The 26,234-nt window shown below is 44.9% G+C and overlaps 2 protein-coding genes across 3 annotated transcripts in view; one reads left to right on the top strand and one right to left on the bottom strand.

The window, feature by feature from the left end:
* The window catches only part of SLC66A2 (solute carrier family 66 member 2), a 64,433-nt gene extending 55,148 nt beyond the window's left edge, over positions 1 to 9,285 (top strand). For both annotated transcript variants that reach the window (XM_028737518.2, XM_028737516.2), the window contains one exon: positions 5,792 to 9,285. In XM_028737518.2, coding sequence (XP_028593351.1) covers positions 5,792 to 5,999 — 208 coding nt within the window. In that variant the 3' untranslated portion in view covers positions 6,000 to 9,285. The remainder of the gene's footprint in view (positions 1 to 5,791) is intronic.
* Positions 9,286 to 21,332: 12,047 nt separating this feature from the next.
* Positions 21,333 to 26,234, bottom strand: part of KCNG2 (potassium voltage-gated channel modifier subfamily G member 2) — a 43,900-nt gene continuing 38,998 nt past the window's right edge. Inside the window, exon 3 of the mRNA XM_028737515.2 lies at positions 21,333 to 22,635. Coding sequence (XP_028593348.2) covers positions 21,811 to 22,635 — 825 coding nt within the window. The 3' untranslated portion in view covers positions 21,333 to 21,810. The remainder of the gene's footprint in view (positions 22,636 to 26,234) is intronic.

The following is a 26,234-nucleotide window of genomic DNA, read 5'->3' as shown; positions in this document are numbered from 1 at the left end:
ATCATGCTATCTGATGGCACCCACTTTGGAACTGCTTCATTGTGCTTGACCTCTGCTTCTCCTTAAGACTTTGTGTTTCTGGATTGCCCTGAAATCCAGCTGCTATCTTAATGTTTCAGAGTTTGGTCAGCCCTGTCTTCTGGCGTTCCAGCTTCTACCTCTGCTTTGGCTCAGGATCGGAACCCGAACACTTGGAGGCCACTGTAAAGGAGAGAAGCTACAATGGTTTCCCATGCTCATTGGTAGAAGGTAGAAGGGATTAAACAGAAATGGTTTAGGACACATCTTCATCTATTTTTGAAAGACACTTGATGCTTTTCCAGAGCAATGAATATGCATGCACCTTCTTGGCAGTCCACATTACAGAAGAGCTTCACTTTGGTCCGATTTGGGCAGTCTGCATAACTGGCTCTTCAATGCTTGAAGCTCAAAAATGGGTTAATTCTGTATTCAAAGATTGTTTCTTAAGTGCTTCCCAAGTTTCAGGTTAAGTGCTAACCTGACAGTGTGCAAAGTGGAATGTAGGGAAATATACATTAAAATCTCAAGGAAAGAGTAGCAGGGCAATGGACTGCATTGCCTGGGGTAGCTTATAGGATAACCTTTTCTTAAGTATTTCAATATGAGCCCTGAATCCATGATGTCTTGCTTAGGTCTAGAAAAACCTCGAGATGACTAGCTTTGAGCATGCTTTTTTAAACATTGCAGGTGTAAATATCAATCATATTAGGTTTGACCCAAAGCAGTGCTGTCAAAGGAGATTTTTTAAAAAAATTATTAAATGACTTGCAGAACTTTATAATGTTTAAGGTTTGACTTTTTGCATTTCTGAATATTTTCTATGTTTAACTTTCTCTTGGACTGTCTTGCTTGTTTTTGTGTACATTAATATTGTAATGGTCACTGGCTACAAACAGTAGAAATCTGACTGACTGAAGTTTTTACTTTTAATGTGGCATGTGGCATGCAAAATATAAAATAAAGGAAAATGTATCTTTCCCTTCAGACAGTAGGGTGCTCCTTGTCAGTGCACAAAAAGTAGTAACATAGGTACTTGATTAAGAAAGTGAGGGGGGGGTGCTGGGTGTTTTTTCTGAGAATAAATTGCAGTTGCATAAATATCAAATCTGTCATATTTTAAATTACATGGCTGTACTGCTGGAAAAAGGCCGGTGTGTGGTAAATGCAGTTTTATGCATTGCATAACTGGATTGTTGCATTTGCATATGGTTGTTTAAAGTAGTAATTTTGAAGAGCTCAGCTATAAGAAAAGCGCTTGTACTGGGGAGGTGTGTTGTCACTGGATACCATTGGAGTGCATTACATCGCTGGGAAATGCTATTTTTGTTCCTTGAGCCTCTGGCAATAACATCTCTTTCAGAGCAGCTCCTGCTTCCTTCGCTCCCTCTGGCATATGTGTTGTTGCAAGACCCGATGTTACTCTTGCACCTCTTGCTAGATAACCAGCCATGTTGCGGCTCGGTTCACCACATGCTTGATCCCCGCCTGGCCCTGCTGCTTTGTTTTCCTGACAGCCATGGAGCCGTTAACATTTCCCTGACTGATGGGTCCTTTAGTGACAAATCACAGTAACTTGGAAGAGCAGCCCACTGGAGATCTGTAACAAAGTGGGTTTAATTCTGCAGTTGGAAAAACTAAATTCTGCGAGGAGAGCCTCCTGTGATCAGTACACACTAATGAAGTTGAAGCTGTAAATGTACAGTGGTACCTCGGGTTACAGACGCTTCAGGTTACAGATTCCGCTAACCCAGAAATTGTACCTTGGGTTAAGAACTTTGCTTCAGGATGAGAACAGAAATCGTGCAGCAGTGGCGCAGCGGCAGCGGGAGGCCCCATTTTCTAAAGTGGTGCTTCAGGTTAAGAAAAGTTTCAGGTTAAGAACGGACTTCCGGAACGAATTAAGTTCTTAATCTGAGGTACCACTGTATTAGCTATGTGGTTTCTGGCATATACTGCTTGTTTTCTGCTTTTCGGGAAATTTGGAGGCTGCAGCAGGACTTGCATTTTGCAGAGCTGTATAGTGTGGATGTTGGTTTTGTAGGGCCATTGACCAATTGAACTTGGTGGCAATTCCAGGAGCTGGGGATTATCCTTGGGTTGACCATGCAGTACTATAGTGTAAGCTGTCTTAAATCTTAAACTTCTCAGGTTGCCAAATTCTGCAGCAAGTTTTCTTGTTTGTTTGTTTGTTTGTTTGTTTGTTTGTTTGTTGCTGTTTGTTTGAAGCTTCCGAATCCTGGGTCTATATTGTATTTTATAGTCCAATATGGAAATGTTAGTGTATTAGTAAAAGCAGCATTTGGGTCAGACTAAATTCTCCCCTGTTGGAATTTTACCGTTAACACAGCCTTCTTACACATTTGATATACATGGATCTGCACACTACATGGTTGCTAGACACTTGGTAAATAAGATTCGAGTTCTACACATTCTGGACCTTTTATTTTGAAGTCGGCGGGATTTCAAAGTCTCCTTAGCTTATTCCCAGCTTGTTAAAATGCCTTCTGTATCTTTCATTAAATGATTGCATTGTTGCATATCTCTTCCCCCTTCTACTAATGGAGAGGAAAATTGTTCCGTAGAACAGCCGCTCAAAATGGGGGAAATAACCTTTGTGAAATGAAATCCTCCTTATCTGTCCATGCACTTGGCTTCTTTCTTGCTTCCAGGCAGATTGTGTGCTACTTCTAGCTTCCTGCCTATCTGGGGTTTCTTTCTCCCCCCACCCCATCCTAAAAAAAAGAAAAAAGAATTCTGAGCGGCTGTTGGACTTCACAGAAGGCAACGCTTTATTCAGCTTACAAAAGTCTCTTTCTCCCATATGAAATTCTGAAATGACTGAATAAGAAAAAGTGGTGTGTCTGCAAAGCTAGCTTGGTTTTCTTAGATGTATGCAAAAAAAAAAAAAAAGGCATTCCCTTATTCATCTGGGAAGCTGAGTTTGTGCAGTGAAGAGACAATAATGTCATAAATGGGGGCACACATGAAGCAGAAATTTCCAGTGTCACTAATTGTACCAGATGAGTTCCTGAGTGGGCATGGAGTGGGGGCAACTTTCCCTTTTTTTCTCCCTGGCCCTCTGGCCAAACACACTTTTACTAAACTGGAGGGGGTTGTAACGGCACTGCTTTCTTTTCTTCCCTTTTAAGTGGGCTTGAAATACAAATCATTGATAAATGAGTAAGAATGACTGCAGCATATTGAAAAAATATGTGGCATTAACTAAAACATCGGAAAATGTTTTTCTTTTGTATTTATGTGCAAAAACTCAGGGCTGTGGGGTTGGGTGCACAATATTTTTTAAAGCAGCATTTTAAAAGCACAGTCAAATAAGGCGGGGGATGTTATAAATTGCTTAGGTTTATTATTGTTCAGGGTTAAAAAGAAGTTTAGGATGTCCATGTATCCATTTCTAAGTTTTGTCTTGCCTCCACAGTGCTTCCCATGGGTTGGGATTGAAGATGCGTAGTGAATATTACTGAAACACTGTGTAGAATCATTCCTGTTCTTAGACTGGACACAATACAGCATCAAAGGCTACCATAAACACTGTTGTCTCAATACTTTAATGAGAACGTCAAAGCATACATAGAGTTTAATGTTCGAGCTTATGGGTTACTAAAATGTTGAGAAATGCTCTGTGCAAGTACAATGACAGTCTTCCTTAAGGCAGAAAGCTGTGCAACCCCCCGCTGCACTTTTGATTGCTGTCCTTGGTATCGATTCATGCAAGGAGAGCTATATATGCATCCAGGGCTTTCAACCGTTTCCCAGTGTATGCCCCATGTGGTTTGTGAGCATGTAGCTTGTTTTCTGCTAGTCCTAGCATGAGCAGAACAGACTGCAGTTACATTTGCAACAGTCACCACCAATGACAGTAGCTTGGGATCCTATGATAAGCTGCCTCTTCTTCTATGAAGTCCTTCCTGTTTTGCTTCTGGGTTTTCAGTAACCATCTCCAGGAAACTGAGATCTCAGGGCAGCTTAAGTAGCATGTGACAGGATTGCAACTCTCGTAGCATGAAACCCTTCCTTCAGGATTGATCATTTTAAAGCATTAATTTATCTCTTGCATAAGCTTATTTTGTGATCTCTATAACTGGGTTTGTATGAAGTGTATGCGCGACTGTGATAGTTTTGCTCTCTTCAAAACACAAGTTGACTTGTGTTTAGGCTATAATCCTGAGCCCTTTTAATACAGATTAAATACCATTGAATGCAGTGGAGCTTATTTCTTAGTTGCCATGTTGGGGACTGTGCTACACATCTCATATTTTATTTTACTTATGACTTGTACTGAACCATAACCATATCCCTAACATGGATCTTCCCTTATTTTTCTGGACTGCTGTCAACTAGAGTATAAACTTGTCTCATTTCACTTTTCTCTTTGCTTCCATTTTCTCTCTCACTGGTTAGAGAAATGTTGGACATTTTCCCTATTTTGTCACACACATGGTTGCGTCTGATTACTTGTAAATAAGATCTGAAGTGCTCATCGCTTTCAATTATATTTCATACACGTTGCATAATATATTTTAGGTTATTATAACAATGAACTCCAAAGCTTTTACTGGGCGCTGCTTATAATTCCATTAAAAATATGTCCATTTATAATGCATTAAGACTGTTACAGGCACTTAAAAACTGGCAGTGGTTTTGACTTTCACTACTGAGAGTGTGTTAATGAAAATTTATTTTTTAAATTATAAAAGCTATCTCCAACTTCCTTCACTTCAATATTATACCTGAATAGAAAGAAAAGTTTCAATAATATTGTGCTTTAGGACTCACAAGGGTAGTTTATATGAAGTAATGAGTGATGATTAAGGTACTCCTTCTTTTAATTATTTATATACTTGGAGACACTGTCTTATTTCTCGGTATGTGTGCATAATCTGATTGTCTAGTGAGCTGGAATAAGCTATAAACCAATATAAATAAATGGAAGGGGGAGTGAACCTGGAAGGCTTGAGTTAAAATTCTATCGTATGCTCATCCAAAGCAAGCCTTTATGACTATCTTGGTGCTAAAAGCAGAAAGATGACTTCTCTCTTCACAGAGGCCTCAGTTAAACCAGGAAGGCTCTATTTAACCAAAGTTTTCCATTCCACCCAAGCTAGGAAACTGTGTTTGCCAGTTTTGGAACCAGACACAATCTTTAAAACCGTGGTTTGAAGTTGGGTTAAGAGTCTGGCTTTTTTGAAAATGGTAACCATAGTTATCTGCTTTGGGTCAAACAGGAAACTGTTGTTAATTGGATACTTTCTAGCTTAATTATGATTTGAGCTGCTTGTGTGGGTAAAAGGTTCATACATTAAGCCAAAATATGATGATCCAAACCAGCTCATTCTCAATAACCTTGGGTTAGTCATAACTGGTTTCAAAAGCTAAATATCACGGCTTCTAATATAGGAACCTGTTTATGCATTTGAAAAATTAATAAAAGTGTGTGTGTGTTTGTAAGAGACATTTTGCTTTCTCTATTTTATGTACTGTGACATTCTTTTGATTTTTAGTATGAACTATATGGCTTATGACTGGCTACTCTGCAGAAGCGTAGACAAAAGCCCTCTCCACATTAATGTTAGATTTGCCATGCATTGTAGCAGAAGATAATAAAGTTTGCTGATTGTGCTTTGCTTATCCTAACTGTCACTCATATTTAATCAGTTACAGTTACTATAGCTGTGCTACGGTTGTAATTCTTTTTTTCAGTTTTCCATTTTCCCTCTTCTTAAAAGTGCTTTCCCTTTCTCTCCCTGTTAAGTGTCAAGATGGTGCTGATGTGGACCAGTGGTGACACCTTCAAGACCATGTACTTCCTTGTGAACCAGGCTCCCTTCCAGTTCTCTATCTGCGGACTTCTACAGGTCTTTGTGGATATGGCCATCCTGTTGCAGGTTTACTTCTACAGCTGCTACCCACAAAAGCCAGCTTCACACACAACACACCCAGCCAGTACGAAGGCACTTTAAAGCACAAAGTGGAGTCAGCTATCAGTCAAAATATTTGGAGCCAGCCTTGCAGCTTCACTTTCAGTTGTAAATACTGTGTTTCTGATGGGCTGCAAATAGAAGTGTCCAACATGGAAACCTAGCCAGGTATCAGACCTGGCATTGTTTTTAATTATTTGCTTTCCTTGTGTTCCAAATCCATTGGAATGGATTTTTCTTTTGGGGGCTCACATGAGGGTGCTTTTTAAATATATATATATGGACATATCTATAAGTCTTATTCACTCATCACGCTTCGTATATATGTGCTTGTGTGAGTGTGTGTATGTGTACCTACTCAAGGGCTGGATGTTTTTCAGTGCTATTTAAAAAAAATTCAATCACAAGAATCGGAGTATTTTGTCTGAAGCTTTTACCTATTTATATAAAATGTATAAGGGTCATACTTTTGGAATGTCTGTTATATTTCAGTTAGGACTCATGAAGGCAATGCAATTATCGGCAGAAATGTTAAAATTGTTTTTTTCCAAATGGTGATGGAGGCTGCAGCTAGGAAGAAAGGGGTAAATGAATAATGTAAAGAAAATGTATTTTATTCAGTGTAAATGTGTTAAGCACACACTGCTGGACCAGTGTGTCCAATTAATAGATCAAAGTGTGAGGTGTGGTTGTGGAGTGGGTGATGCTATGCCAAGATGAAAAAAATAATGAATTGGCATTCAACTTGTTGCTGTGAAGAAAGAAGGGAAGGAAGGCATCTAATACAACTCAGCCTTCTTTCTGAAGTGGCTACAGTCATAAGAGACCTGAGGGAAAATGCCAAAAGACCCAATGAAGGATTTATGACAGTAGCCGTTTGGAAGCCAGAAAGAACCCAAATGTGTAGCCTAGGCCTTAATCTGAACTCTCTGTGCCCATATATGTCTGGCGGTGAAGCCAGCAGTGTTACATAGCTGAGACTTTCCAGCATGGGCACAGTGAAATGCCTTCCAACGTACAGTCTTAAGCTGCACTGACAATGGGAGCACTGTCTATATAACTGCATCTTAATCTAAAATAAACTACCTGGGTGTGCGGTCTGCTTCAATAAATGAAAAGTAGACCAGGCTAGGCAAGAGCCACTCGGAGGAAGAAGAGCAATTGCCTAGTGATGAATAACACAGCAGGCCACTTTTTCAAAAAGAAAGCTGAAACTTGACACTTTCCTTAGTATTATTTAATGCCAAATGTCTTCTTTGCATTAGCCCAAATATTGAGGAGGAAAAATCCTAACAGTATTTCTAGCCCTTTAAGATCATGAAGATTGCTTCCTTTTTGCAAGTTCCATGGCCAGTAATTGAGATAGTATATGAAATACAGGTGGGAATTTGTGTTATCCACATGCAACGTAGATGAAGATTGGGGAAAATCTGTACCTAAAGTGTGTTTGCCAGTTTCAGACTTGCATATTTCCTTTACTGAAGACTTGATCTAGAATTCAGCAACTGCACAGCTTGAACTGTTCCACTTTTCAAACCACTCCTCTTTGGCCGCTTGCCAGGAGGAACCTGCTTTGACCCGGTAAGAAATATGCAGTCATGCTGTGCTTCAGGAACTGTTTTCTCCTCTCCACAAGCCATGGTTGTCCAGAAACATATATCCTCCAATGCTAGATGAAACTGCTACGTGGATGATATTTTGGGTCAGCAATAGACACGTGTTAAAGTGGTTGCTTTCCTCCACTAAAACGTTTTCCAAAAATGGATGAACTTGATGCACCTGCACATCTGATCTACGAAAGCTGTTTTTAGCTGGGCATCTTCCTCGTTTGATACATTTGGCTGTGCCAAATCTTCTCTGTACTGAAAAGGCAGAGAGGTTTCATAATTGTTATCAGGTTTTTTTAAAAAAAGGAAAGGAAAAAGGAATTATTTGCCTTCTGCACTTGCACATTTGCTTCTAATTTCTTCGTCTGTTGAGTACGGAAGAACCTCAAAACTGGCTGGACTTCCTCTTCTAACCAGTTAGACACTCCATGTCTGAGGAGCAAACTGTCCTGGAGATCAGACTGTTTTTTTAAAAGAAGAGGAGAGGCTACTACCACTCCGCAGTAGCTGTATGGATCTCTCCATCCCTGGCTGGCATATAAACAGAACCTCAGGAAAACTGTTTTATTGAGAGCTTAGTGTGAAGCGCTGTGGTTGACCTCAGACTTTGTGCTATTGATTGGCTACCATGCTTGTTCCCTAATGCCTGAAGTGACCTTACCTAGCTGATGTTATGTGGCATGGCAGAATATGAATGTTTAATTGCTCTCCTTTTCACAAATGTTCTGGCTGTGTTAGAACTTCTGGGCATTTGTCTTTTAAATTATAAATTTCCACCACAGTTCTATTTCCCTTGTATGCTGCTGTAATGAGGATTGTATTTCTACTTGTACAACAGGATTTCATAACAGTAACTTGCAACGCTATGCTTTATTTTTGTATGGGGCAGTCCTTCCCTCCGCCCAATTGTTCTTTGAAAAGGGGCTTAAGACTCAGCTAGTGTGTGTTAGCTTAGTCTGTGCATATCCCCCATGCCTCTTTGTTTAACAAGTATTATTGATGGTAAAATTGGTAATATTTCCCAGGACGCTGTGCACAGATTCACAGTTAGATCTGTTAAACTGATAACCATTTGTTGTCAATATCCAAACAATTTCCTTCATGCCAGGATTACCGATGCCAGAAGAAAAGCCAATAGAGTTGTGTCTAAAAACGCTACATTCATCTGTGGCATCTAAACAGGAGCTAGGGAACCCCTGAATCCCAGATTTCAAGGTATTTAGGGAAAGGCACAAGGGCTGTTTTCAGGCATGCCAGTTAACAACCATTCTAGTGGGACCACAGCTATCTCAGGTGTCTTTTAGAAATTCTCCCAGGTGTGTAGGAATGCTAGTCTGTGATCAGCTTCTATGTACCTGGGAGAATGTTTAAATGACCCAGTGCAAGTTCTGCAGAAAAGACCCCGTCACTCTTGCTCCATGGTTGGATCATTGAAACATTTCCCCAGCCACAGGTGAACTAACTGCTTGCATACAAACAGATCCCACATATTCGGGAGACCATCTAAAGGGCACCTCAGTGGTCAATGAATCACTGGCTTTAAAAAAATGCAGTTCTTTTTACAGGTAAAGAAATCTGTGTAACCACGATCGCATCAGGGTTCAGAGATTAAGTAAATATTAAATCCATCTTTCTGCTGAATGTATGGAATATCTCAATGGCACTAATGTTGATTTATCAGTTGCAATTTTTAAAAATAAACCAATCAGTTGTGCACAGAATTTGTTGTTGTTCCTTTCAAATGTAAGATAGAGAAGTGCCTTTTGGCGGGGGTTTAGCATGTCAGTAGAAATCAGTTTGTCTCACCATCCTACAAATTGATGGGGTGTGAATGAACGCCAGACACCATAAATTGGTTTCCTAAAATAACAGATCAGAATTATTATTTTATCATTTGTATAGCCCTTTTTGGTGTACATTATGCTGATGAAGTGGAGTGTCTTGTCTAGTGCTTCAGCTATCTAGTGGAACGTAGCTGAGCAAGGCTTTCCCCCAAGATTGAAAATCCAATACATTATTCACACAGGCTCATACTAGGCACTGATCCACTCTCTTGGCGAGTGTATTAGATGGATATGGTTTACCAGGTCTTATGTTTATTCCTTAAGTTCTCGCATATCAGCTGCAGCAAATTATTTTGCAATTAAGTTTATGGAGTAAACAGGGTTTACACATTCGTACAATTAAATATAGGGTTGTATTCAACTTCTGCTAAGAGTAGTACCATTGAAATCAATGGTCATTGCTAACTTGGGTCAATTAATGTCAGTGGCTCTACTCTGTATAGAAGTTAGTTGGATACAGCCCATACTTTAGAACTATATTCAACAGTACATAACCATTTTGATCCAGAAAAAGTAATGGGGCCAGATGTAATCAATGAGTATTAGGTATGAGTAACTTTCTTGAGGCTGGGGCACATGGAAAAGAAATAGTTGTCAAATTATTTCCACCAGTCAGTTCTGCAGGGAAAGACAGAAAATGTTTTAATTTTATTTCTTACAAAATCTCCACCAGCTTCTCAGAACAAATGTGTGAAAATACAGCTCAATAAAAACAAGGCAAACAGCTTCTGCGACACTGCACGGGGCATATCTCCAGTAGTTCTAAGCCTGGTTTAATCTGTTTAATCTTTCTTTGCAGCCCAGAACACTAGAATCCCTTTATAGCCCCTGGCAAATTTACTTGATCCTAGGGTCTGAAGTACGGGCCAAACCTGCATCCTATGGTATGCTCTCCAAAAAAGTTTGCAGTCTGAGAAGCCAAGTGGCTCAGCACAACATCTTGAAAAGCGACGTGGCCTGCTGTTTATTTTCCCTCTACATTCAACAAACAAGTGTGTAGCTTTTAATTCGGCCAACATTTTTTTGGATATAAAACAGGGAAATGACATTTCTTTTATCAAGAGCACTGAATGGAATGGAGACAGTGCTGTTTTGTGCCACTTGCTATTATCAAAGGCTCCCTTTGGCGTAGTACTGTGTGGATTAAAGCGGCAGCTGCTGCTATTATGCAGCAAAAAATAAGTACTGTATTTTTTGCACCATAACACTCACTTTTTTCCTCCTAGAAAGTAAGGGGAAATGTCTGTGCGTGTTATGGAGGAAATGCCTACAGGTGGCATGCCTACGGATTTTCCTCCTCTAAAAACTACGTGCGTGTTATGGTCGGGCGCGTGTTATAGAGCGAAAAATACGGTATTTTATTAAATTCCTGCAACAGTGAGAGCCTTGTGGAAGCAGGAAAACACGATGCCCAACATTACCAGAACAAAGGAAAGTGGGAAGTTACTCCCTCAATGTCTAAAAGCAAGGAAAACATAATGATCTGAGCCAGTAATTGTAGCCTAACTGAATTTCAAGAAGGGGTTTCATGTTTGCAAATTAAAAAAAGCGACAAGGAACAGTTGGGACTGGAATGGGGAAAGATGTTAAGGTTGGAGGCTGAATTCTCTTAGTGGTATGTCATGTGCCAGGGGCAAAGAGGGTTGGAATTGCTGTTTCCACCTTCTTTCTCCCTCCCACAAAAAAATTGTTCAGCGTGGCAATCAAATAGGGTTGAGAGAAGGCTCCCATTGGTGTCTATTTGCTCTGTATAGGAGAGGCTGAGGGGCGCTAATAGAAACGTCAATCTTTTTTTTGGCACCCTTCAGACAGGCCTTCCTCAGTGACCAGATGAGCCACCAGAGTGCCCAAAATGGAGGTTGGGGCTGGGACTTACTATTAGCATTGAGTTTAACACCAAGTGCAGTGACACTGTTCCCTTTTGCCTATACTGCCAGACTCTGTGTAGGCTGCTGATCACTTAGTACTCTGATTCAGACCCACAGAAAACATCATGTCTGGAGGTATCCTTACTGTTGAACAAGGAGATGAGACCAGCTGGAGCAAGACTCTCATCTTTTATTATTATAGACACCATGGTATTTAGTAGAGCCCAATTGCATGGAACAACTTAGGCTGCATATAGGTGCATTTCACAAGATGTTTTCTATTACAGGGTGAAGTCTGCACCTCTATTGTTTGCTTTCTGCTACATATACCTGGTTCCAGCTCCAGGACTGATTCTTGTCCCTCCTACACCCTCCATGCTTTGTACAGGCTTTTGGCTGATTCCCTCCCAACCCAGCTTAAATGTCTTTAGTTTGTTTAGAATTAACATATAGCTTTGAACATTGTGAAGTGGCCCTTAAATAAAATATACAGGATAAGGGTTGTACCAAGGACTAAATTGGCCAGTTAACTGGTTGCCTCCTTCACAGACAGTTGCAACCTTATGGATGCTGTTTCTCACAACTACAGGATGTGTGTAAATACAGCAGCCACATGGGATGAGCTGCTCGCTTGACTCTATGCCTATGTTAGCATTATGGTTTAGTGGGATTTTTAAAAAAACACCCAAAATTGTGCTAATCTCAAAACTGCAAAAGAAGCACCATATTGTTTATAAAACCATACACCAAAGAGAATTCCCTACATTAAAGATTGGCTTTCACCCAGTACTTAGGATATGCAGAACTGTCTTACACATTAAATAAAAGCATCTATAGCTCAGGACAAGAAATTGGGAGTTTGGTTTATGCACGATATAGATTGGCTTTCGTAAGTAAAAGAAGAAAGCACAATTAGATGGGGGTGCTTCAAGAGAATTTTATTTTCAAATATCTTGGAACAAGTGGTAATGAGAAACAGGAAATATTAATTCAAAGCTATGTTTGAAATGATTATTATTTACTAAGGACAGAAGCATTTTGAAAAACAGTAGCTATTTTGTTAGTAAAAAAACCTGAAATCAATAGACTCCCATGGTCCTGAATATGATCTGGAATGTCATTTTTCTCACAACCTTGCTGACCACAAATTAACTCATCTGAAGAGAAGCTGAACATCTGCCTTACTAGTTACTACTTTCCGCCACTAGAAACTTAAAAAAAACAACCCCAAGGCTGATGATGTTCTTATTTTTTTGCTCAGATCTGAAGCACTTGCTTTTGTGGGGTGATGGGCTGAGGCTCACGGCAACTAAGAAGTGTGCCAAACTGCTGCTTGACTGTAGCAGGAAAATAGCAGAGTGCTGACTCCTGTCGCTACTGCTCACTCTGTGTAGGACAGCCATGAAGAAATTGTTTGCATGCTCCACATGTAACCAAGTCTGTGGTGAGAAACGAGTGTTCTGTTGATTTTGTGGTTGGGGTGTGTGTGTGTGTGTGAGAGAGAGAGAGAGAGAGAGAGAGAGAAAATTTCTCAATCCTACTAGAGCGTAACTTCTTTCAGAGTCTTTGTTCTACATCATAACAGCAGCTGTTGCATAACACTGATACAGGAAGCAAAAAGCCTTGTGCTTCTTCTCTGTGCGTCTTCACAATGTCAAAAGTTCAGCTTTTTCATATGCTGTCCTCTGCACCATGAGAACTGTGTGTCCTTTTCAGTAGCGGCTCCTCGCTTGTGGAATGCTCTCCCCAGGAAGGCTCACCTGGGACCATCATTACATGTCTTCAGGCACCAGGCAAAAACAATGCTTTTTCATTATGCCTTTGGCTTTTAATTACCTACAGCTTTTATCTACTTTTTTACAAAAAACAATCAGAAAGGTTTTTTAGATTTCTTTTATTAATTTAATGTAGGCATGTGTTCATTTTTTGCTGAAAATTGTTGCTTTGAGTTGCATGGCAAGAAAGCTACTAATAAATTTAATAAATAATAGTGATACTGCATCATTTGACTTTACTGTTCCTATTACATCGGGGATGGGGAACCTTTATTTCCCCGAGGGCTGAGCAGGCAACAGGAGGGCTTGGCTTTCCCTCTTGCATCCCTTGCCCTATCCCTCTATTCACATCCACATACCTAATCTCTCTCCCCTCCTGCCTCATCCTTCTCGCGTTCTCCTTCCGGGTGCTGCCCATCCTGGTGGAGTAATTAGGCATCGGAAAAACAGCTCTCATACACACAAATGGGAGTTTTTGGCATGCCCACTTACCCGGGGGGAGCGGAATTATGGGCTGCATCCAAATGCACTACAAACCGCCCCTGCTGTACAGTATGTAGTATCACCTCCCTGTTCTTTTTCCTGCCTCCTCCCCTATGTTCACTAACTGTATGTACTGGGGGGGGGGGAGCCCCACCCTGCCTTTTAGTTATTCGTGGATGATGGGAGGGAACTAAACGTCCTCCAACCAGACACTGACCTTTCTTAGATATGTTTTCTTCAGTTTTGAAAATCTTGGCACCAACAGGCGCCACATCCTGAGAAGTGCAATAAGATACCAAACGTTGGAAGTAAGCAGCATCATTTTAAAACGATATTGTCAGAGACTGCCTCCCGGTCTCAGCTCACAGAAGACCAACGCTAGCCATTAGAACTGTACAGAAGTCTTTATTGGCATTTAGTTTCCATTTCCAAACACTAGCGTGCGTCTCTACGTCTAAACCCTAGACCAGCGAAGCCTCGTCTGAGTCTCCGCCCCCTGTACACCAGCTTAAGACTCTAGCCTTACTCCACCTTCTACGTTTCTCCTTCCTCCTCTGGGTCCTACTACCCCCCTGGGTGCCTTCTTTCCGGGATGCCTCGGAAGCGGACCCTTCGGACTCCTCCCCTTCTCTCCGGCGGGCTTTGGGACCCGGCTCTCTCTCCGGACTGCCCATTGCGCCCCCCTCCTGTACATTTGAACTTGGCGCGCGCGCGCTGCCCCTGACCTTCCTTTTGACCGTTACCTCGCTCTCTGATGCAGGCGTGGCTAACCCTGACTCATGTCCTTCCGCTGACGGAAGGCTGCCTGCTGCCGATGTTTGGGACTCCTCCCCCTTACTGCTCTCCGGTGGGAAAGTTGGTCCCGATTTCCAGCTGCTGCTCTCTGAATCCCCTCTGGCCCCTCCTTCCTGGGGTGTTCCCTCTGGCAACCCCCTGGCTCTGACCACTGGGGCCCCTTTCTGTGAATCCTCTGATTCACTGGAGAGACTTAGAGACCTCGGATGGCTACCCTCGCTGACTTCTCCCTCAGATTCCTCTCCCTCGGTCTCTACTTCCTCCCTCTCCTGTCCCTCTGCTCCTGAACCCCTGACATCCATCCCCCCCTCGAAGCCCCCCCTTCCCCCCTCCCCTCCTTCCGGTGCGGGTACTGGGTGCTCCGTCGTCGCGGGGGTGCTTGCCGGATACAGTTCATCCCCCATGTACTCGTCAACGTCGCTCTCCTCTGCTTCCATCTCTCTGTCTTCATGCTCGAACCCCACGTTGTCCCCCAACACGTCCATGTCCGTCTCGCCCCTCTCCCCCTCTTCGGGTGGTCCCATCCAAGGACCCCTCAGCCACTTCCTGCGCCACTGCTCCTCTGGTTGATCGTCCCACCAATACGAGTGGTCTGAGGCAGACCCCGGTGGCGAACCCACCTGAGAGCTGGGGACTGGTGCCTGTTCCTCGTCCGAGTCGAACCCCAGGAATGTGCTGGCTGAAAGAGTGGGTGTGAAAAGCCAGTCATCGAAATACTCTGCTGGCATGGGCCTGTGCGGGAAGAGGGCATGAAACTCCTCTTTGAGCAGCGGTTCCTCCAAGGCATAGTCCGGTACCCAGCTGTTGGCACTGGCCGGGGTACCCTCTCTGGCTAGGAAATATTCTACTCCCTCTTCCCCCCATCTGGAGTCCAAAATCTCTGTGACCTCATTGATGTGTCCCTTCCTAGGCGGCCCCCTCACTCTGGGCCCTTCACTGCTCTGGTCTGGTGCGGTGTCTGGCTCCTGAAACCTATGAGGTGCTTTGTAGGGCGTGAGCACCGATCTATGGAACACCGGATGCATTCTGGAACCCTCCGGAAGAGCCAACCGGAAGGCCACTGGATTGACCTGCGCCTGGACTTGGTAAGGTCCTAGCTGCTTATGTCCTAGCTTCTTCTTAGCTAATGATCTGGTCGGCACTGCTTGCGCTGCTAGCCAGACCCAGTCACCCACCTGTATGTCTTCCCCAACTCTTCTGTGTCTGTCGGCCTGCACCTTGTATGCGTGCTTAGCTAGTTCTAACTGCCTCCTGAGCTGTTCGTGGACTTCCTGCAACTCTGACGCTAAGGCCTCCGCTGCCTGTGGCTCCCCCTCCCCCACTCTCTCTAAACCCGGGAAGGTTCTGGGATGCCTCCCGTTGTTGGCGAAGAACGGCGTCACCCCCGTCGACACGTGCTTCGTATTGTTGTAAGCGAACTCGGCGAGCGGCAGGTAGTCCACCCATGTCGTGGGCTGCTGGTTGGCGTAGCATCTTAGGTACTGCTGCATGACGGCGTTGACCCTCTCCGCTTGTCCGTTGGTCTGCGGGTGTCTCGCCGACGCCAAATTGACTTTGACGTTCAGAATGCCCATCAGCTTCTGCCAGAAGTTCGAGATGAACTGTCGCCCCCGGTCGGAAAGAATAGACCGTGGCAGACCGTGGACCTTGAACACGTGGTCTATGAACAGTTTGGCGGTCTGCTCTGCCGTGGCTACCTTCGCACACGGAATGAAGTGTGCCATCTTAGTAAACATGTCCACCACCACTAGCACTGCTGTCTTTCCCCTCGAGCTGGGAAGATCCGTGACGAAGTCCAGGGCCACCCTCTCCCACGGTTCAGACGGTGTCTGCAGCGGTTCCAGCAATCCCGCCGGCGGTCTGTGAACTGACTTGGCCCTTTGGCAGGTGTCACATCTCGAGACGTAATCCGCTACTTCCCCCCGCATCTTGGGCCACCAAAAGTCTCTGGCTACGAGTTCGACAGTCTTTTCTTTGCCAAAGTGCCCTGCGGTGGGAGCGTCGTGTAGCTGCTGCAGGACCCTTGCGCGGAGGTCATCTCCCGGCACGTAGAGTGCTCCCTTGTGGAGGAGCAACCCATCGCGAATCTGGAACTCGTCGGCCCTCGCTGTGCCCCTGTGCACCTCCTCCATCTTGGCCCGTGCGAAGGGGTCTTCCCGCAGCGCGCGACGTACGGCGTCCAGGTCCACGGTTGCCGACGCGCATGCCCACGCTTCCGGTGCGAAAATGTGCTTGGCCGCCGACGGTGCCGCCTCCTCCAGGTATTGCGGCTTTCTGGACAATGCATCCGCCATCACGTTGTTGTCGCCTGGGATGTACTCTATCTTGAAGTCGAAGTCCGCGAAGAACTCTGCCCATCTAATGTGTCTCTGGTTGAGGAACCTAGCCGTGCGCCAGTACTCCAGATTCTTGTGGTCCGTGTGGACCTGCACTGTATGTCTGGCTCCGATGAGGAAGTGCCTCCATGCCTTGAATGCTGCATGTATGGCTAGCAACTCCCTGTCCCAGATAGTGTAATTCTGCTCCGACTTGCTGAGCTTCCTCGAGTAGAAGGCGCACGGCCTCCAGTCCCCCTGCTGGTCTTGTTGCAACAGGACAGCTCCCACGGCTCTGTCTGAGGCGTCCGTCTCCACCCTCATGGGTCTGCTGGGATTCACATGCAGCAGCTGCTCTTCGGACGCGAAGAGACGCTTGAGGTTCTGAAAGGACTGCTCCGCTTGCTCCGTCCAGATGAATTTCTTCTTCTTGGAGCTGAGCGTGTCGGTGATGGCCGCTGTCTGCATGGCAAATCCCTTGATGAACTTGCGGTAAAAGTTGGCAAAGCCGACAAACCGCTGGACTTCCTTCCGATTGCGTGGGCTCTTCCAGTCCAAAACTGCGCGAACCTTGGCGCTGTCCATGGCGAGCCCCTTGTCCGACAACTTGTAGCCCAGGAAATCCACCTCCGTCACGTCGAACTGGCACTTCTCCAGTTTGGCGTACAGCCTGTGCTCCTTCAGTCTCTGCAGAACTTCCCTGACATCCCTCTCGTGCGCCTCTCGCGATTCTGAAAAAATCAGGATGTCGTCCAGGAAGCATACGCACTTCTTGTAAAGGAGCCCCGCCAGCACGTGATGCATAAAGGCTTGGAAAGTGTGAGAGCCATTTTGTAATCCGAAGGGCATAACTCTGTATTCGTAGGTGCCCAGTGGCGTGAACATGGCCGTCTTCCACTCGTCTCCGTCGCGCATGCGAATCAGGTTGTACGCGCCACGTAGATCCAGCTTGGTGAAAACGCGTCCCTTCCGCACCGTCGCGAGCAGGTCGTCTATCTTGGGCATGGGGAAAGCTGAGGGCTTGGTTTTCGAATTCAAGATTCTTTTTTTTTTTTTTTTTTAAAGTTTTTATTGCATTTTTCCAAACATAGACAGAGAAAAAAAGAAACAAAAAGAAGAAACAAAAAATCATAACCTTTCAACAACTTATTTCTATCGAGCTTCCCCGCATCTCCCGCACAATGCATTCTTAACAATAAATTTATCAGCAAATTATAACCTTGTTTCATGTGTTTCTTTTGTACTTTCAATTGCAGTTTAAGTTTAAATCCCTTGTTGTCCATTTACTCTAAAAACAGAACATATTATCATTTTTAACATTTAAACATTGATTCTTTCAATAATGTTATCCAATTTCGTAAATGTTGCACTCTCATTACTGGGGCTAGCACTTCAAATTATACATCATTTTATAGTTCATATAACTTATAAAATTTTTGCAAGTAATTCTTGAATTTTTTCCAGTCCTCCTCCATTGCTTCTTCTCCCAGGTCTCGGATTCTGGCAGTCATTTCGGCCAACTCCATATAGTCAATCAGTTGCGTTTGCCACTCTTCCAGCGTGGGCAAATCTTGAATCTTCCAATATTTGGCGATCAAAATTCTTGCTGCTGTAGTAGCATACATAAAAAACGTTCTATCCTTCTTTAACACCTTTTGGCCGACAATACCCAAGAGGAAGGCCTCCGGTTTCGAATTCAAGATTCTGAAGTCCACCACCAGTCTTTTTTGGGGCGTATCCCGCTTCTTCACAAAGAATACGGGACTGCCTCCCACCGCTTTCGACTCCCGGATGAACCCACGCTTCAAATTGTGATCTATGAACTCCCTGAGTTCTTGCAGTTCATCCTCAGACATGGAGTACAGTTTCCCAGTTGGCAGCGTCGCCCCCGGCAGGAGGTCAATCTTGCAATCATAGGGTCTGTGAGGGGGTAGCTTGTCCGCCTCCTTCTCGCAGAATACCTCCAAAAACTCCGCATACTTGTGGGGTACTGCTTGCAGCGTGCCCAACTGCAACTGCGGGTCCTCCTCTTCCCCTTCCGGGCTGGGTATAATGCAGTGTTCTGCACAGTAGGAGGAGCCAAAAGTCAGGTGGCGCTGGTACCACGCCAATGCTGGGCTGTGCCTGTGCAGCCAACTCATGCCTAATACTATAGGCGTGTCGGACAGCTGGGTGACATTGAAACTGATAACTTCCCGGTGATTCCCAATTTGCATCACCATAGGCGGCGTCTGCTGCACCACCTGCCCCCCTAGCAGTTCCCTGCCATCCACCGTGACAACCTTCAGGGGCAGTGTGGCTGGCAGTAATGCTACGTTGTGTTGTTGAATGAACTCCAATCCTATAAAGTCTGCGTTACTGCCAGAGTCAATTGTAATAGGCACTTCTAAGGTGAGTCCATTGGGCAGCTGAAGCGATGCGGTTAGCTGCACCACTGGCTTGGGCGGGAGGGGGTCTGTGGGCTGCAAAATCTCTGGGGACTTCCTCACTGACTCGTCTGGCTGGGCCCCAGTGCCTCCTCTTCCAGCCAGACCTGGTCGTTTCCCTGCTGTGGTGCTCTCTGCTGAGTTGTTTCCAATACTGTCACTGAAGCTGCAGTGTGCTTGAAACTCCTCTGGGGACACTCTTTCGCCATGTGCTCTGCACTCTCACATATATAACACTTCCTGTTCCTTCTAGGCAGCTTCGATTTTACTGCTCCCGGCGTTAAGGCTCTGGTAGCTGAGTGAGCCCTAGCACCGCCAATCTCCATCTGCTCCTCGCCCCCTCCCTGTGGAGGCGTGGACTGCGCACGCGCTGCCTCTCTGGGCAAGAGGGATGGCACTCTCGCTGGTGAACGTCCCCAACGCCCTTCTTCTTTGCTCCACGGACGTTCTTCCTGCCTCACCCCAATAGACAACGCTCTTTCAACCACTTGCTGAGTGGTGGTGGGTCTCTCTCCCCTTGCCATCTCATCCTTGATCTGTGCATTCAGACCCTCCCAAAAAAGGTCTCTAACCGGCGGAGAATCCTTATCCCAATTCAGCGCGTTGACCAATGCAAAAAACCGGGAATGATACTGCCTTACGCTGGCTTTCCCTTGTCTTAGCCCAAATATGTCCCTCCGGGCAATGTCCAGGTCTATTTTGGATAAGAAACAGGAGTCCATCGCCTTAATGAACGCATCTGCGCTTTGGAGCGCTGGATCCTTATCTCTCCACAGGTTGCGCAGCCATGATTTCGCGTCCCCATGCAAATGAGACAAAATAAACCCCACTTTCTCCCGCTCATCTCTAAAGTCTCTTTCCAGCAGCTGCAGCGCAAACAGCACATCTGCTCTGAAATTGGGGTACTGCTGCAAATTCCCATCAAAATGAGATACAATGCTGCCTCCTCTCTTCCCCAAACCGATCCCCTCGGACCTGGGTGCTGGGATCCCCTGCTTTACAAGCCCTTCCAACCTGGCTTGAAGATCTCTGCATGCAGCTGCCGCTTCTTCCTCTCTCTTCCTGGATGCGATTATTTCAGCATTGAGTAGCGTCACCGCTTCTTGCAGGGAAGCTATTTTCTGTTCTGTAGTCATCTTGCCTGACTCTTGTGAGCTCGCAAGGCACCAGTCTTCCACCCTCCCTGCCTCGCTTCCTTAGCGATGCTTGAGGCGAAGAAAACCGATGATAATTGAGACGAGGCTTACTGTCAGAGACTGCCTCCCGGTCTCAGCTCACAGAAGACCAACGCTAGCCATTAGAACTGTACAGAAGTCTTTATTGGCATTTAGTTTCCATTTCCAAACACTAGCGTGCGTCTCTACGTCTAAACCCTAGACCAGCGAAGCCTCGTCTGAGTCTCCGCCCCCTGTACACCAGCTTAAGACTCTAGCCTTACTCCACCTTCCACGTTTCTCCTTCCTCCTCTGGGTCCTACTACCCCCCTGGGTGCCTTCTTTCCGGGATGCCTCGGAAGCGGACCCTTCGGACTCCTCCCCTTCTCTCCGGCGGGCTTTGGGACCCGGCTCTCTCTCCGGACTGCCCATTGCGCCCCCCTCCTGTACATTTGAACTTGGCACGCGCGCGCTGCCCCTGACCTTCCTTTTGACCGTTACCTCGCTCTCTGATGCAGGCGTGGCTAACCCTGACTCATGTCCTTCCGCTGACGGAAGGCTGCCTGCTGCCGATGTTTGGGACTCCTCCCCCTTACTGCTCTCCGGTGGGAAAGTTGGTCCCGATTTCCAGCTGCTGCTCTCTGAATCCCCTCTGGCCCCTCCTTCCTGGGGTGTTCCCTCTGGCAACCCCCTGGCTCTGACCACTGGGGCCCCTTTCTGTGAATCCTCTGATTCACTGGAGAGACTTAGAGACCTCGGATGGCTACCCTCGCTGACTTCTCCCTCAGATTCCTCTCCCTCGGTCTCTACTTCCTCCCTCTCCTGTCCCTCTGCTCCTGAACCCCTGACAGATATACATTCAAATCTGAGCAAAAAGGAACATATTGTATACGTCTGCCATCCAAGCTAGGATGCAAAAGCTTACTGTGGTAAATCTGCATGTTTTATTAAATAATGCATAAAGAGCTAAAGCACATGTCAGACCTGTCAGCAGGCAGCCAGAGTTGTGGTTATTGATCTTCGTTCTATTGAAGAAAAAAATTAAACAGAGAGGTAAACTAGGGGTAGCTTTTTGTCAGAAATGGCCCTTTGTCCCCATACTTTCAAATTTTCCTTTAACCCTTTCTGTGCAATACTCCATGACTTTTTACAAAACCATGAAACCACCTGTTGTACAGGGTTTAGGGAAAAAAATGTTCTTGTGCAATCTTTCTCTTGCTCCCAGTCCTATGGCACATGTACTTTACCCTGAATTTGGGGCGCTTATTTAAAAACATACACACAACTGTTTTAGCAGTGTTATTCCCCGCTATGTGCACAGTGGAAACCTGTCTTTTAAACTGCTGTTCCTTCAAGATCACTCTTGAGTGCTGAAAAGTATCTTGTGTTCTAAGGATGCTGCAGATGAATTGTCTTAAGAAACAGGATTGGTCACTTAAGCCAATGCTTAAAAGGGCAGTCTTTCTCCAACACTGTGTTTGGCTGAGTACCCTGATATGGACAGTTCAGGGGCTGTTTCAGATATGACAAATATCTATTCGCCCTTTTCCCCATGAAGTTCCTACAATACTTTAGTTTCACTAGAGTCAGCAACTCTTAGTTCCCTGTCCAGTCTCTGCGTGAACCACCTCTGCATCAACCTCTTGTGAACATGTGTCATCTCCTTCATGGGAACTGTCCTCATTCAGAGTTCTGGTGCTTTCTTCCACATGATGGTACTGTCTGCTAGCAGCTCTCTGCTGTTGCTCTTTAAGCTCGATGTACGAGCGGGAAAAAGTGTGGAATATGGACGTAACAGGGAAAGCCATTAGCAAAATGCCACTCAAGATGCTGCTCAGGGCGACCACCTGCCCAGGAATGCTACGAGGTACCATGTCGCCATAGCCAACAGTTGTCATGGATATGACAGCCCACCAGTAACTGCTGGGGACACTGGTGAATTCATGCTTGGCTCCCATTTCACTCTCCGCCAGGAAAACAAGTGGGGAGAAGAGTGCCATAGCGACACAAAGGAAGAGGACCAGGAGCCCAAATTCCCGGGTGCAACGGCGTACAGTAAGCCCCAGAGTCTGCAGCCCCAGTGAATGCCTGGCCAAGCGCATGACGTACAGGATACGGAGGGCTCGCAAGGTGCGGAGGACAAGGCCCACTCTCTCCAAGTACTTGTTTCCACCACCGCCGCCACCGCCACTACCCCCAGGTTTGTCAGTGTTTTTGGTAGAGGCTGTATCTATAATCAAAGAGATGTAGAAAGGCAAGATGGCCAAGATGTCTATAATGTTGAGCGGAGTCTTCAAGAAGGCGCATTTGCTCTCTGCCTGGATGGAGCGCAAGACAAACTCAAAGGAAAACCAAGCCACGCAGACCGTCTCCAGAACAAAGATGTCATGGCACTTCTGGGAACATTCACCCTGTGGAGAAGACAGAAAATTAAAGAGTCACGTAGCACAGCAGCAACATTTCCAATTCTATTTTATTGAGTTTCAACGTTTTTAACATATACAATCAAAACATGATGTCATCATTTTTGTCGACGTCCCACCCCTATTTCCCATGGAGTTATTGTTACTCCCTTCTGCTGCAGCCTATCTTCTATCAAATCATAACCACAATAATATAATCAAATTACTTTTGTTACTCATAGCTCAAATCCTGCTCACAAGTACATCGTACTATAGTATTTCTTTAAACAGTCCAATAAAGGCATCCATTCTTCCATAAAACACTCATCATTAGAGTCTGTTAATTTTGCCAGTTCTGCATAGTCCATTATTATTATTATTATTTATCCATTCTTATTTGGTTGGAACAACTTCTTCCTTCCATTTCTGCGCATATAGAATCCTAGCTAGCAACATTATTTGTTGTCAGTTGCTACATTCACAGAGAAGCCCATGCTATGCCAGTGCATATGCATGTTTTTTGAATGTCATACAAAAGTAATTTCCTGTAGAATTAAAACTGTAATTATCTTGAATATGCAATGACCTTGTCGCTAAAGAGATGCTCCACCTTCTTTATTGCAAGCCCTACATTTTCAGGATTTAGTCTTGGTGGCAATGCTTTATTTTCAGAAAAGTTCTACCTGCCTCCATTGGGGGGGGGGAGCAGGTGACGTTCTAACCCTTACCCTTAGTGTTGATAAGACCCCCTGCTGAATCCTTACATATCTTTATAGCAGCTATTTCCCCAGATCAAAATCCCACAGATGAGTGTTAAAGCACTGTCAAAGTAGCACACAGAAATAGTGTGTTTCATGTTCAGGCAAGAGACTGAGCGCAGTTCATGCATGAGTCCTGACCCTCTGCAAAAAAGCTGAGAATGACTATCATATACTAAAAAGTGCTGCTGTACTAAAGAGTGCTCTCTATGAGAACAGAACTCTATTAGTTCTGTTTTACGGAACAATTTCCCCTCCAATATATAAATTAAAACTAATCACTGCTATTTTATTTTATCTCTGGGGCAAAACCTTGCTTGAATGAGTGATTAGCAGTTCCTTACTAGAAGACGAACAATGCCCTCGTTTGAAACGCAACAAACAAACTCACCTTCACAGCACTTAAGCACCAATGAAGAATAATAACGTTGATTTTTTTTCTGTGATTGCTCTTCCACTTCCAAATATACCTGCAATTCACTGTGAGCTTTTTTGCTATTAACTTCCCTAGGAGTGTTAATCACCTCCAGAAAGTAAATAGATTGTATGACAGATACAGTTTATTAGGATGATAAGCCTGAGTTGTTTTCACTTACAAATTTCACATAATATATTGTTATTCTGCCTCAGGTGAAGAGAGATGCATGTATTTTAAGAATATAAAATGAGCCCTGCTGGATTGGATGAAATACCTACTTTCATCCTACTTTCACTGCAGCTGATCATGGGAAGCCCATCAGCAGGGCATAAGGCCAATAGCAGTCTCAACTCATGGTACCCAGCAATTGGTGTTCAGAGGCACACTACCTTGGATGCTGGAGGTTGTACGACCATCATGAGTAGAAGCCACTAATAGTCTTATCCTCCACAAACAGGGATATCAGACTGAACTGCAGAGTTAATACTTTCTTGTATCCCTACACTAAAGCTCTCTACCCTGTGGGTGAGCTAAGATGCTGGGGGAGGGCATTACTGGGTGTGCCCAGGGTATGGTGTCTTTGTATGAAGCTGTGGTGTGACCACTCCTGAAAAACATGCTCTGAACTTGATAGGTATTTAACAACTACAGCCAGGTCACAAGCGAGGACAAGGTAGTTGGGCATTCCTGGAGGAAACTGATTTGTCTCCAAGATGGTCCAATGCATGTGGCTTTTGAGGCCTTTTTTGGTGGCCCTTGGCAACATCTGATGCCCCCTCAGCCCTCATGCTGCCTTTGCAAAGCAAGGGTAAGTGAGGTGCTGGGCTTTGTGAAGGAGGCATGAGGGCTCTGACAGGTCCTACAGTCCTTCCTTCCCAAAGCCTATTTAGCACATTCCCAGTTTTGGGAAGGACACAGGATCACTCTAGGACCCAGCCAGAGCCTTGCACCTCCTTCCCAAAGCCCAGCACCTCACTAACCAGCTTTGTAAGCGTGAGGGCTGGGGAAGGTGTCACATTTTCGCCTCCCTCCCGCTGCACAACAAAGCTGTGTACAGCTCATGAGTTCCTGTGGCGAAGTATTGTTGCGGCCCACTTAGAGGTTGGGCCACCCTGATCTAGACCCATCCCAATCTGGGTTCAGACTTAGGTTTGGGACTGAATTGGTCTTGGTTGCCCTGATGAAAGGCCTTTATCAGGAGAGGCCCAGGAGGAGTACAACTCTGTTGCTCTTAGTTCTCTCATCAGCTGTTGATATCATTGACCACAGTGTCCTCCTGTGGGAGATGGGTCATTTTACTGCAGTGATTCTGGACTTATTTCCAAGGATGGTTCCAGAAGACAGCATTTAGTGTCAGGTGGTTGAAGTCTTTGTCCCAAAAACTCACCACGTGGGGGCAATGGCACCACATATGAATGTACAGATAACACTGTATACAAATAATAATATTAAGGTGCCCACACCATAGAAGACCTGATACCAAAGGAAATAGTAGCCAGTGTTTGTTATAACATGCAGCTGTGCCTGCATCATGGTTATGTGCCAAATATCAAGCTCCAAATAAAGTATTAGATTTTACTTACAGAAAAGGTGTTTGAATAACCAAAGTTTGTTTATTTCTATCAGTATAAGAGCTGAAAGTTCTCTATTACCATCCATTTCTCCCAACATCTTTTACTTACAGAGAAGAGGAAAGAATTTGTTCAACTACTGAAAAATATATGGACCCGCAACCACCTGTATCGTATCCTAATTTCAGTTTCATTTCAGGTCAGGTCAGTTGAGGACATATAATAAAATTCTCCCCTGCTGAATTAAAGTACAGTGGTACCTCCAGTTATGAATTTAATTCGTTCCGGAGGTCCGTTCTTAAGCTGAAACCACTTGTAACATGAGGTGCGCTTTCGCTAATGGTGCCTCCCACTGCTGCCGGTGCGTGGCTTCCGCTCGCATCCTGGGGCAAAGTTTGCAACTGGGAGCATACTTCTGGGTTAGTGGAGCTCGTAACCCAAAGCGTTTGCAAGGAGGACAGTACGTAACATGAGGTTCCACTGTATATTTTGCGGAGCTTGGATTTGGGTTTATATCCACTTGCCTTACATTCATACTACATTTTATACAAAAGAATTGTGACCTCCTGACTTGGTCAGCCTGAATCTATTCTAAAGCCAGAACTTTCCAGGTGCTTACTCTGAACATTTTACAGGATGCTGGAGTTTGTGTTAATACACAATATTTGTTATCTGATAGAACAAACATTCGCTTTAAATTAGAGAATCCTAAGCTACACTCTGCTGCGGAGGGTTCTGCAAAGGTTAATGATATTCAGACATCCCTGGAGGCCAACAAAATATATAACAGGAGAGGGATGAAGGGCTAATTACCCGAGGGAGCCCTTACAAAATATAATAAATAGGCAGCTCCAAGCTGGG

This window comes from Podarcis muralis, chromosome 8, assembly GCF_964188315.1.
Source record: "Podarcis muralis chromosome 8, rPodMur119.hap1.1, whole genome shotgun sequence".
Lineage (NCBI taxonomy): Eukaryota > Metazoa > Chordata > Lepidosauria > Squamata > Lacertidae > Podarcis > Podarcis muralis.
Note: the sequence above shows the minus strand (reverse complement) of the source record. Positions and strands in the feature narration are given on the sequence as shown.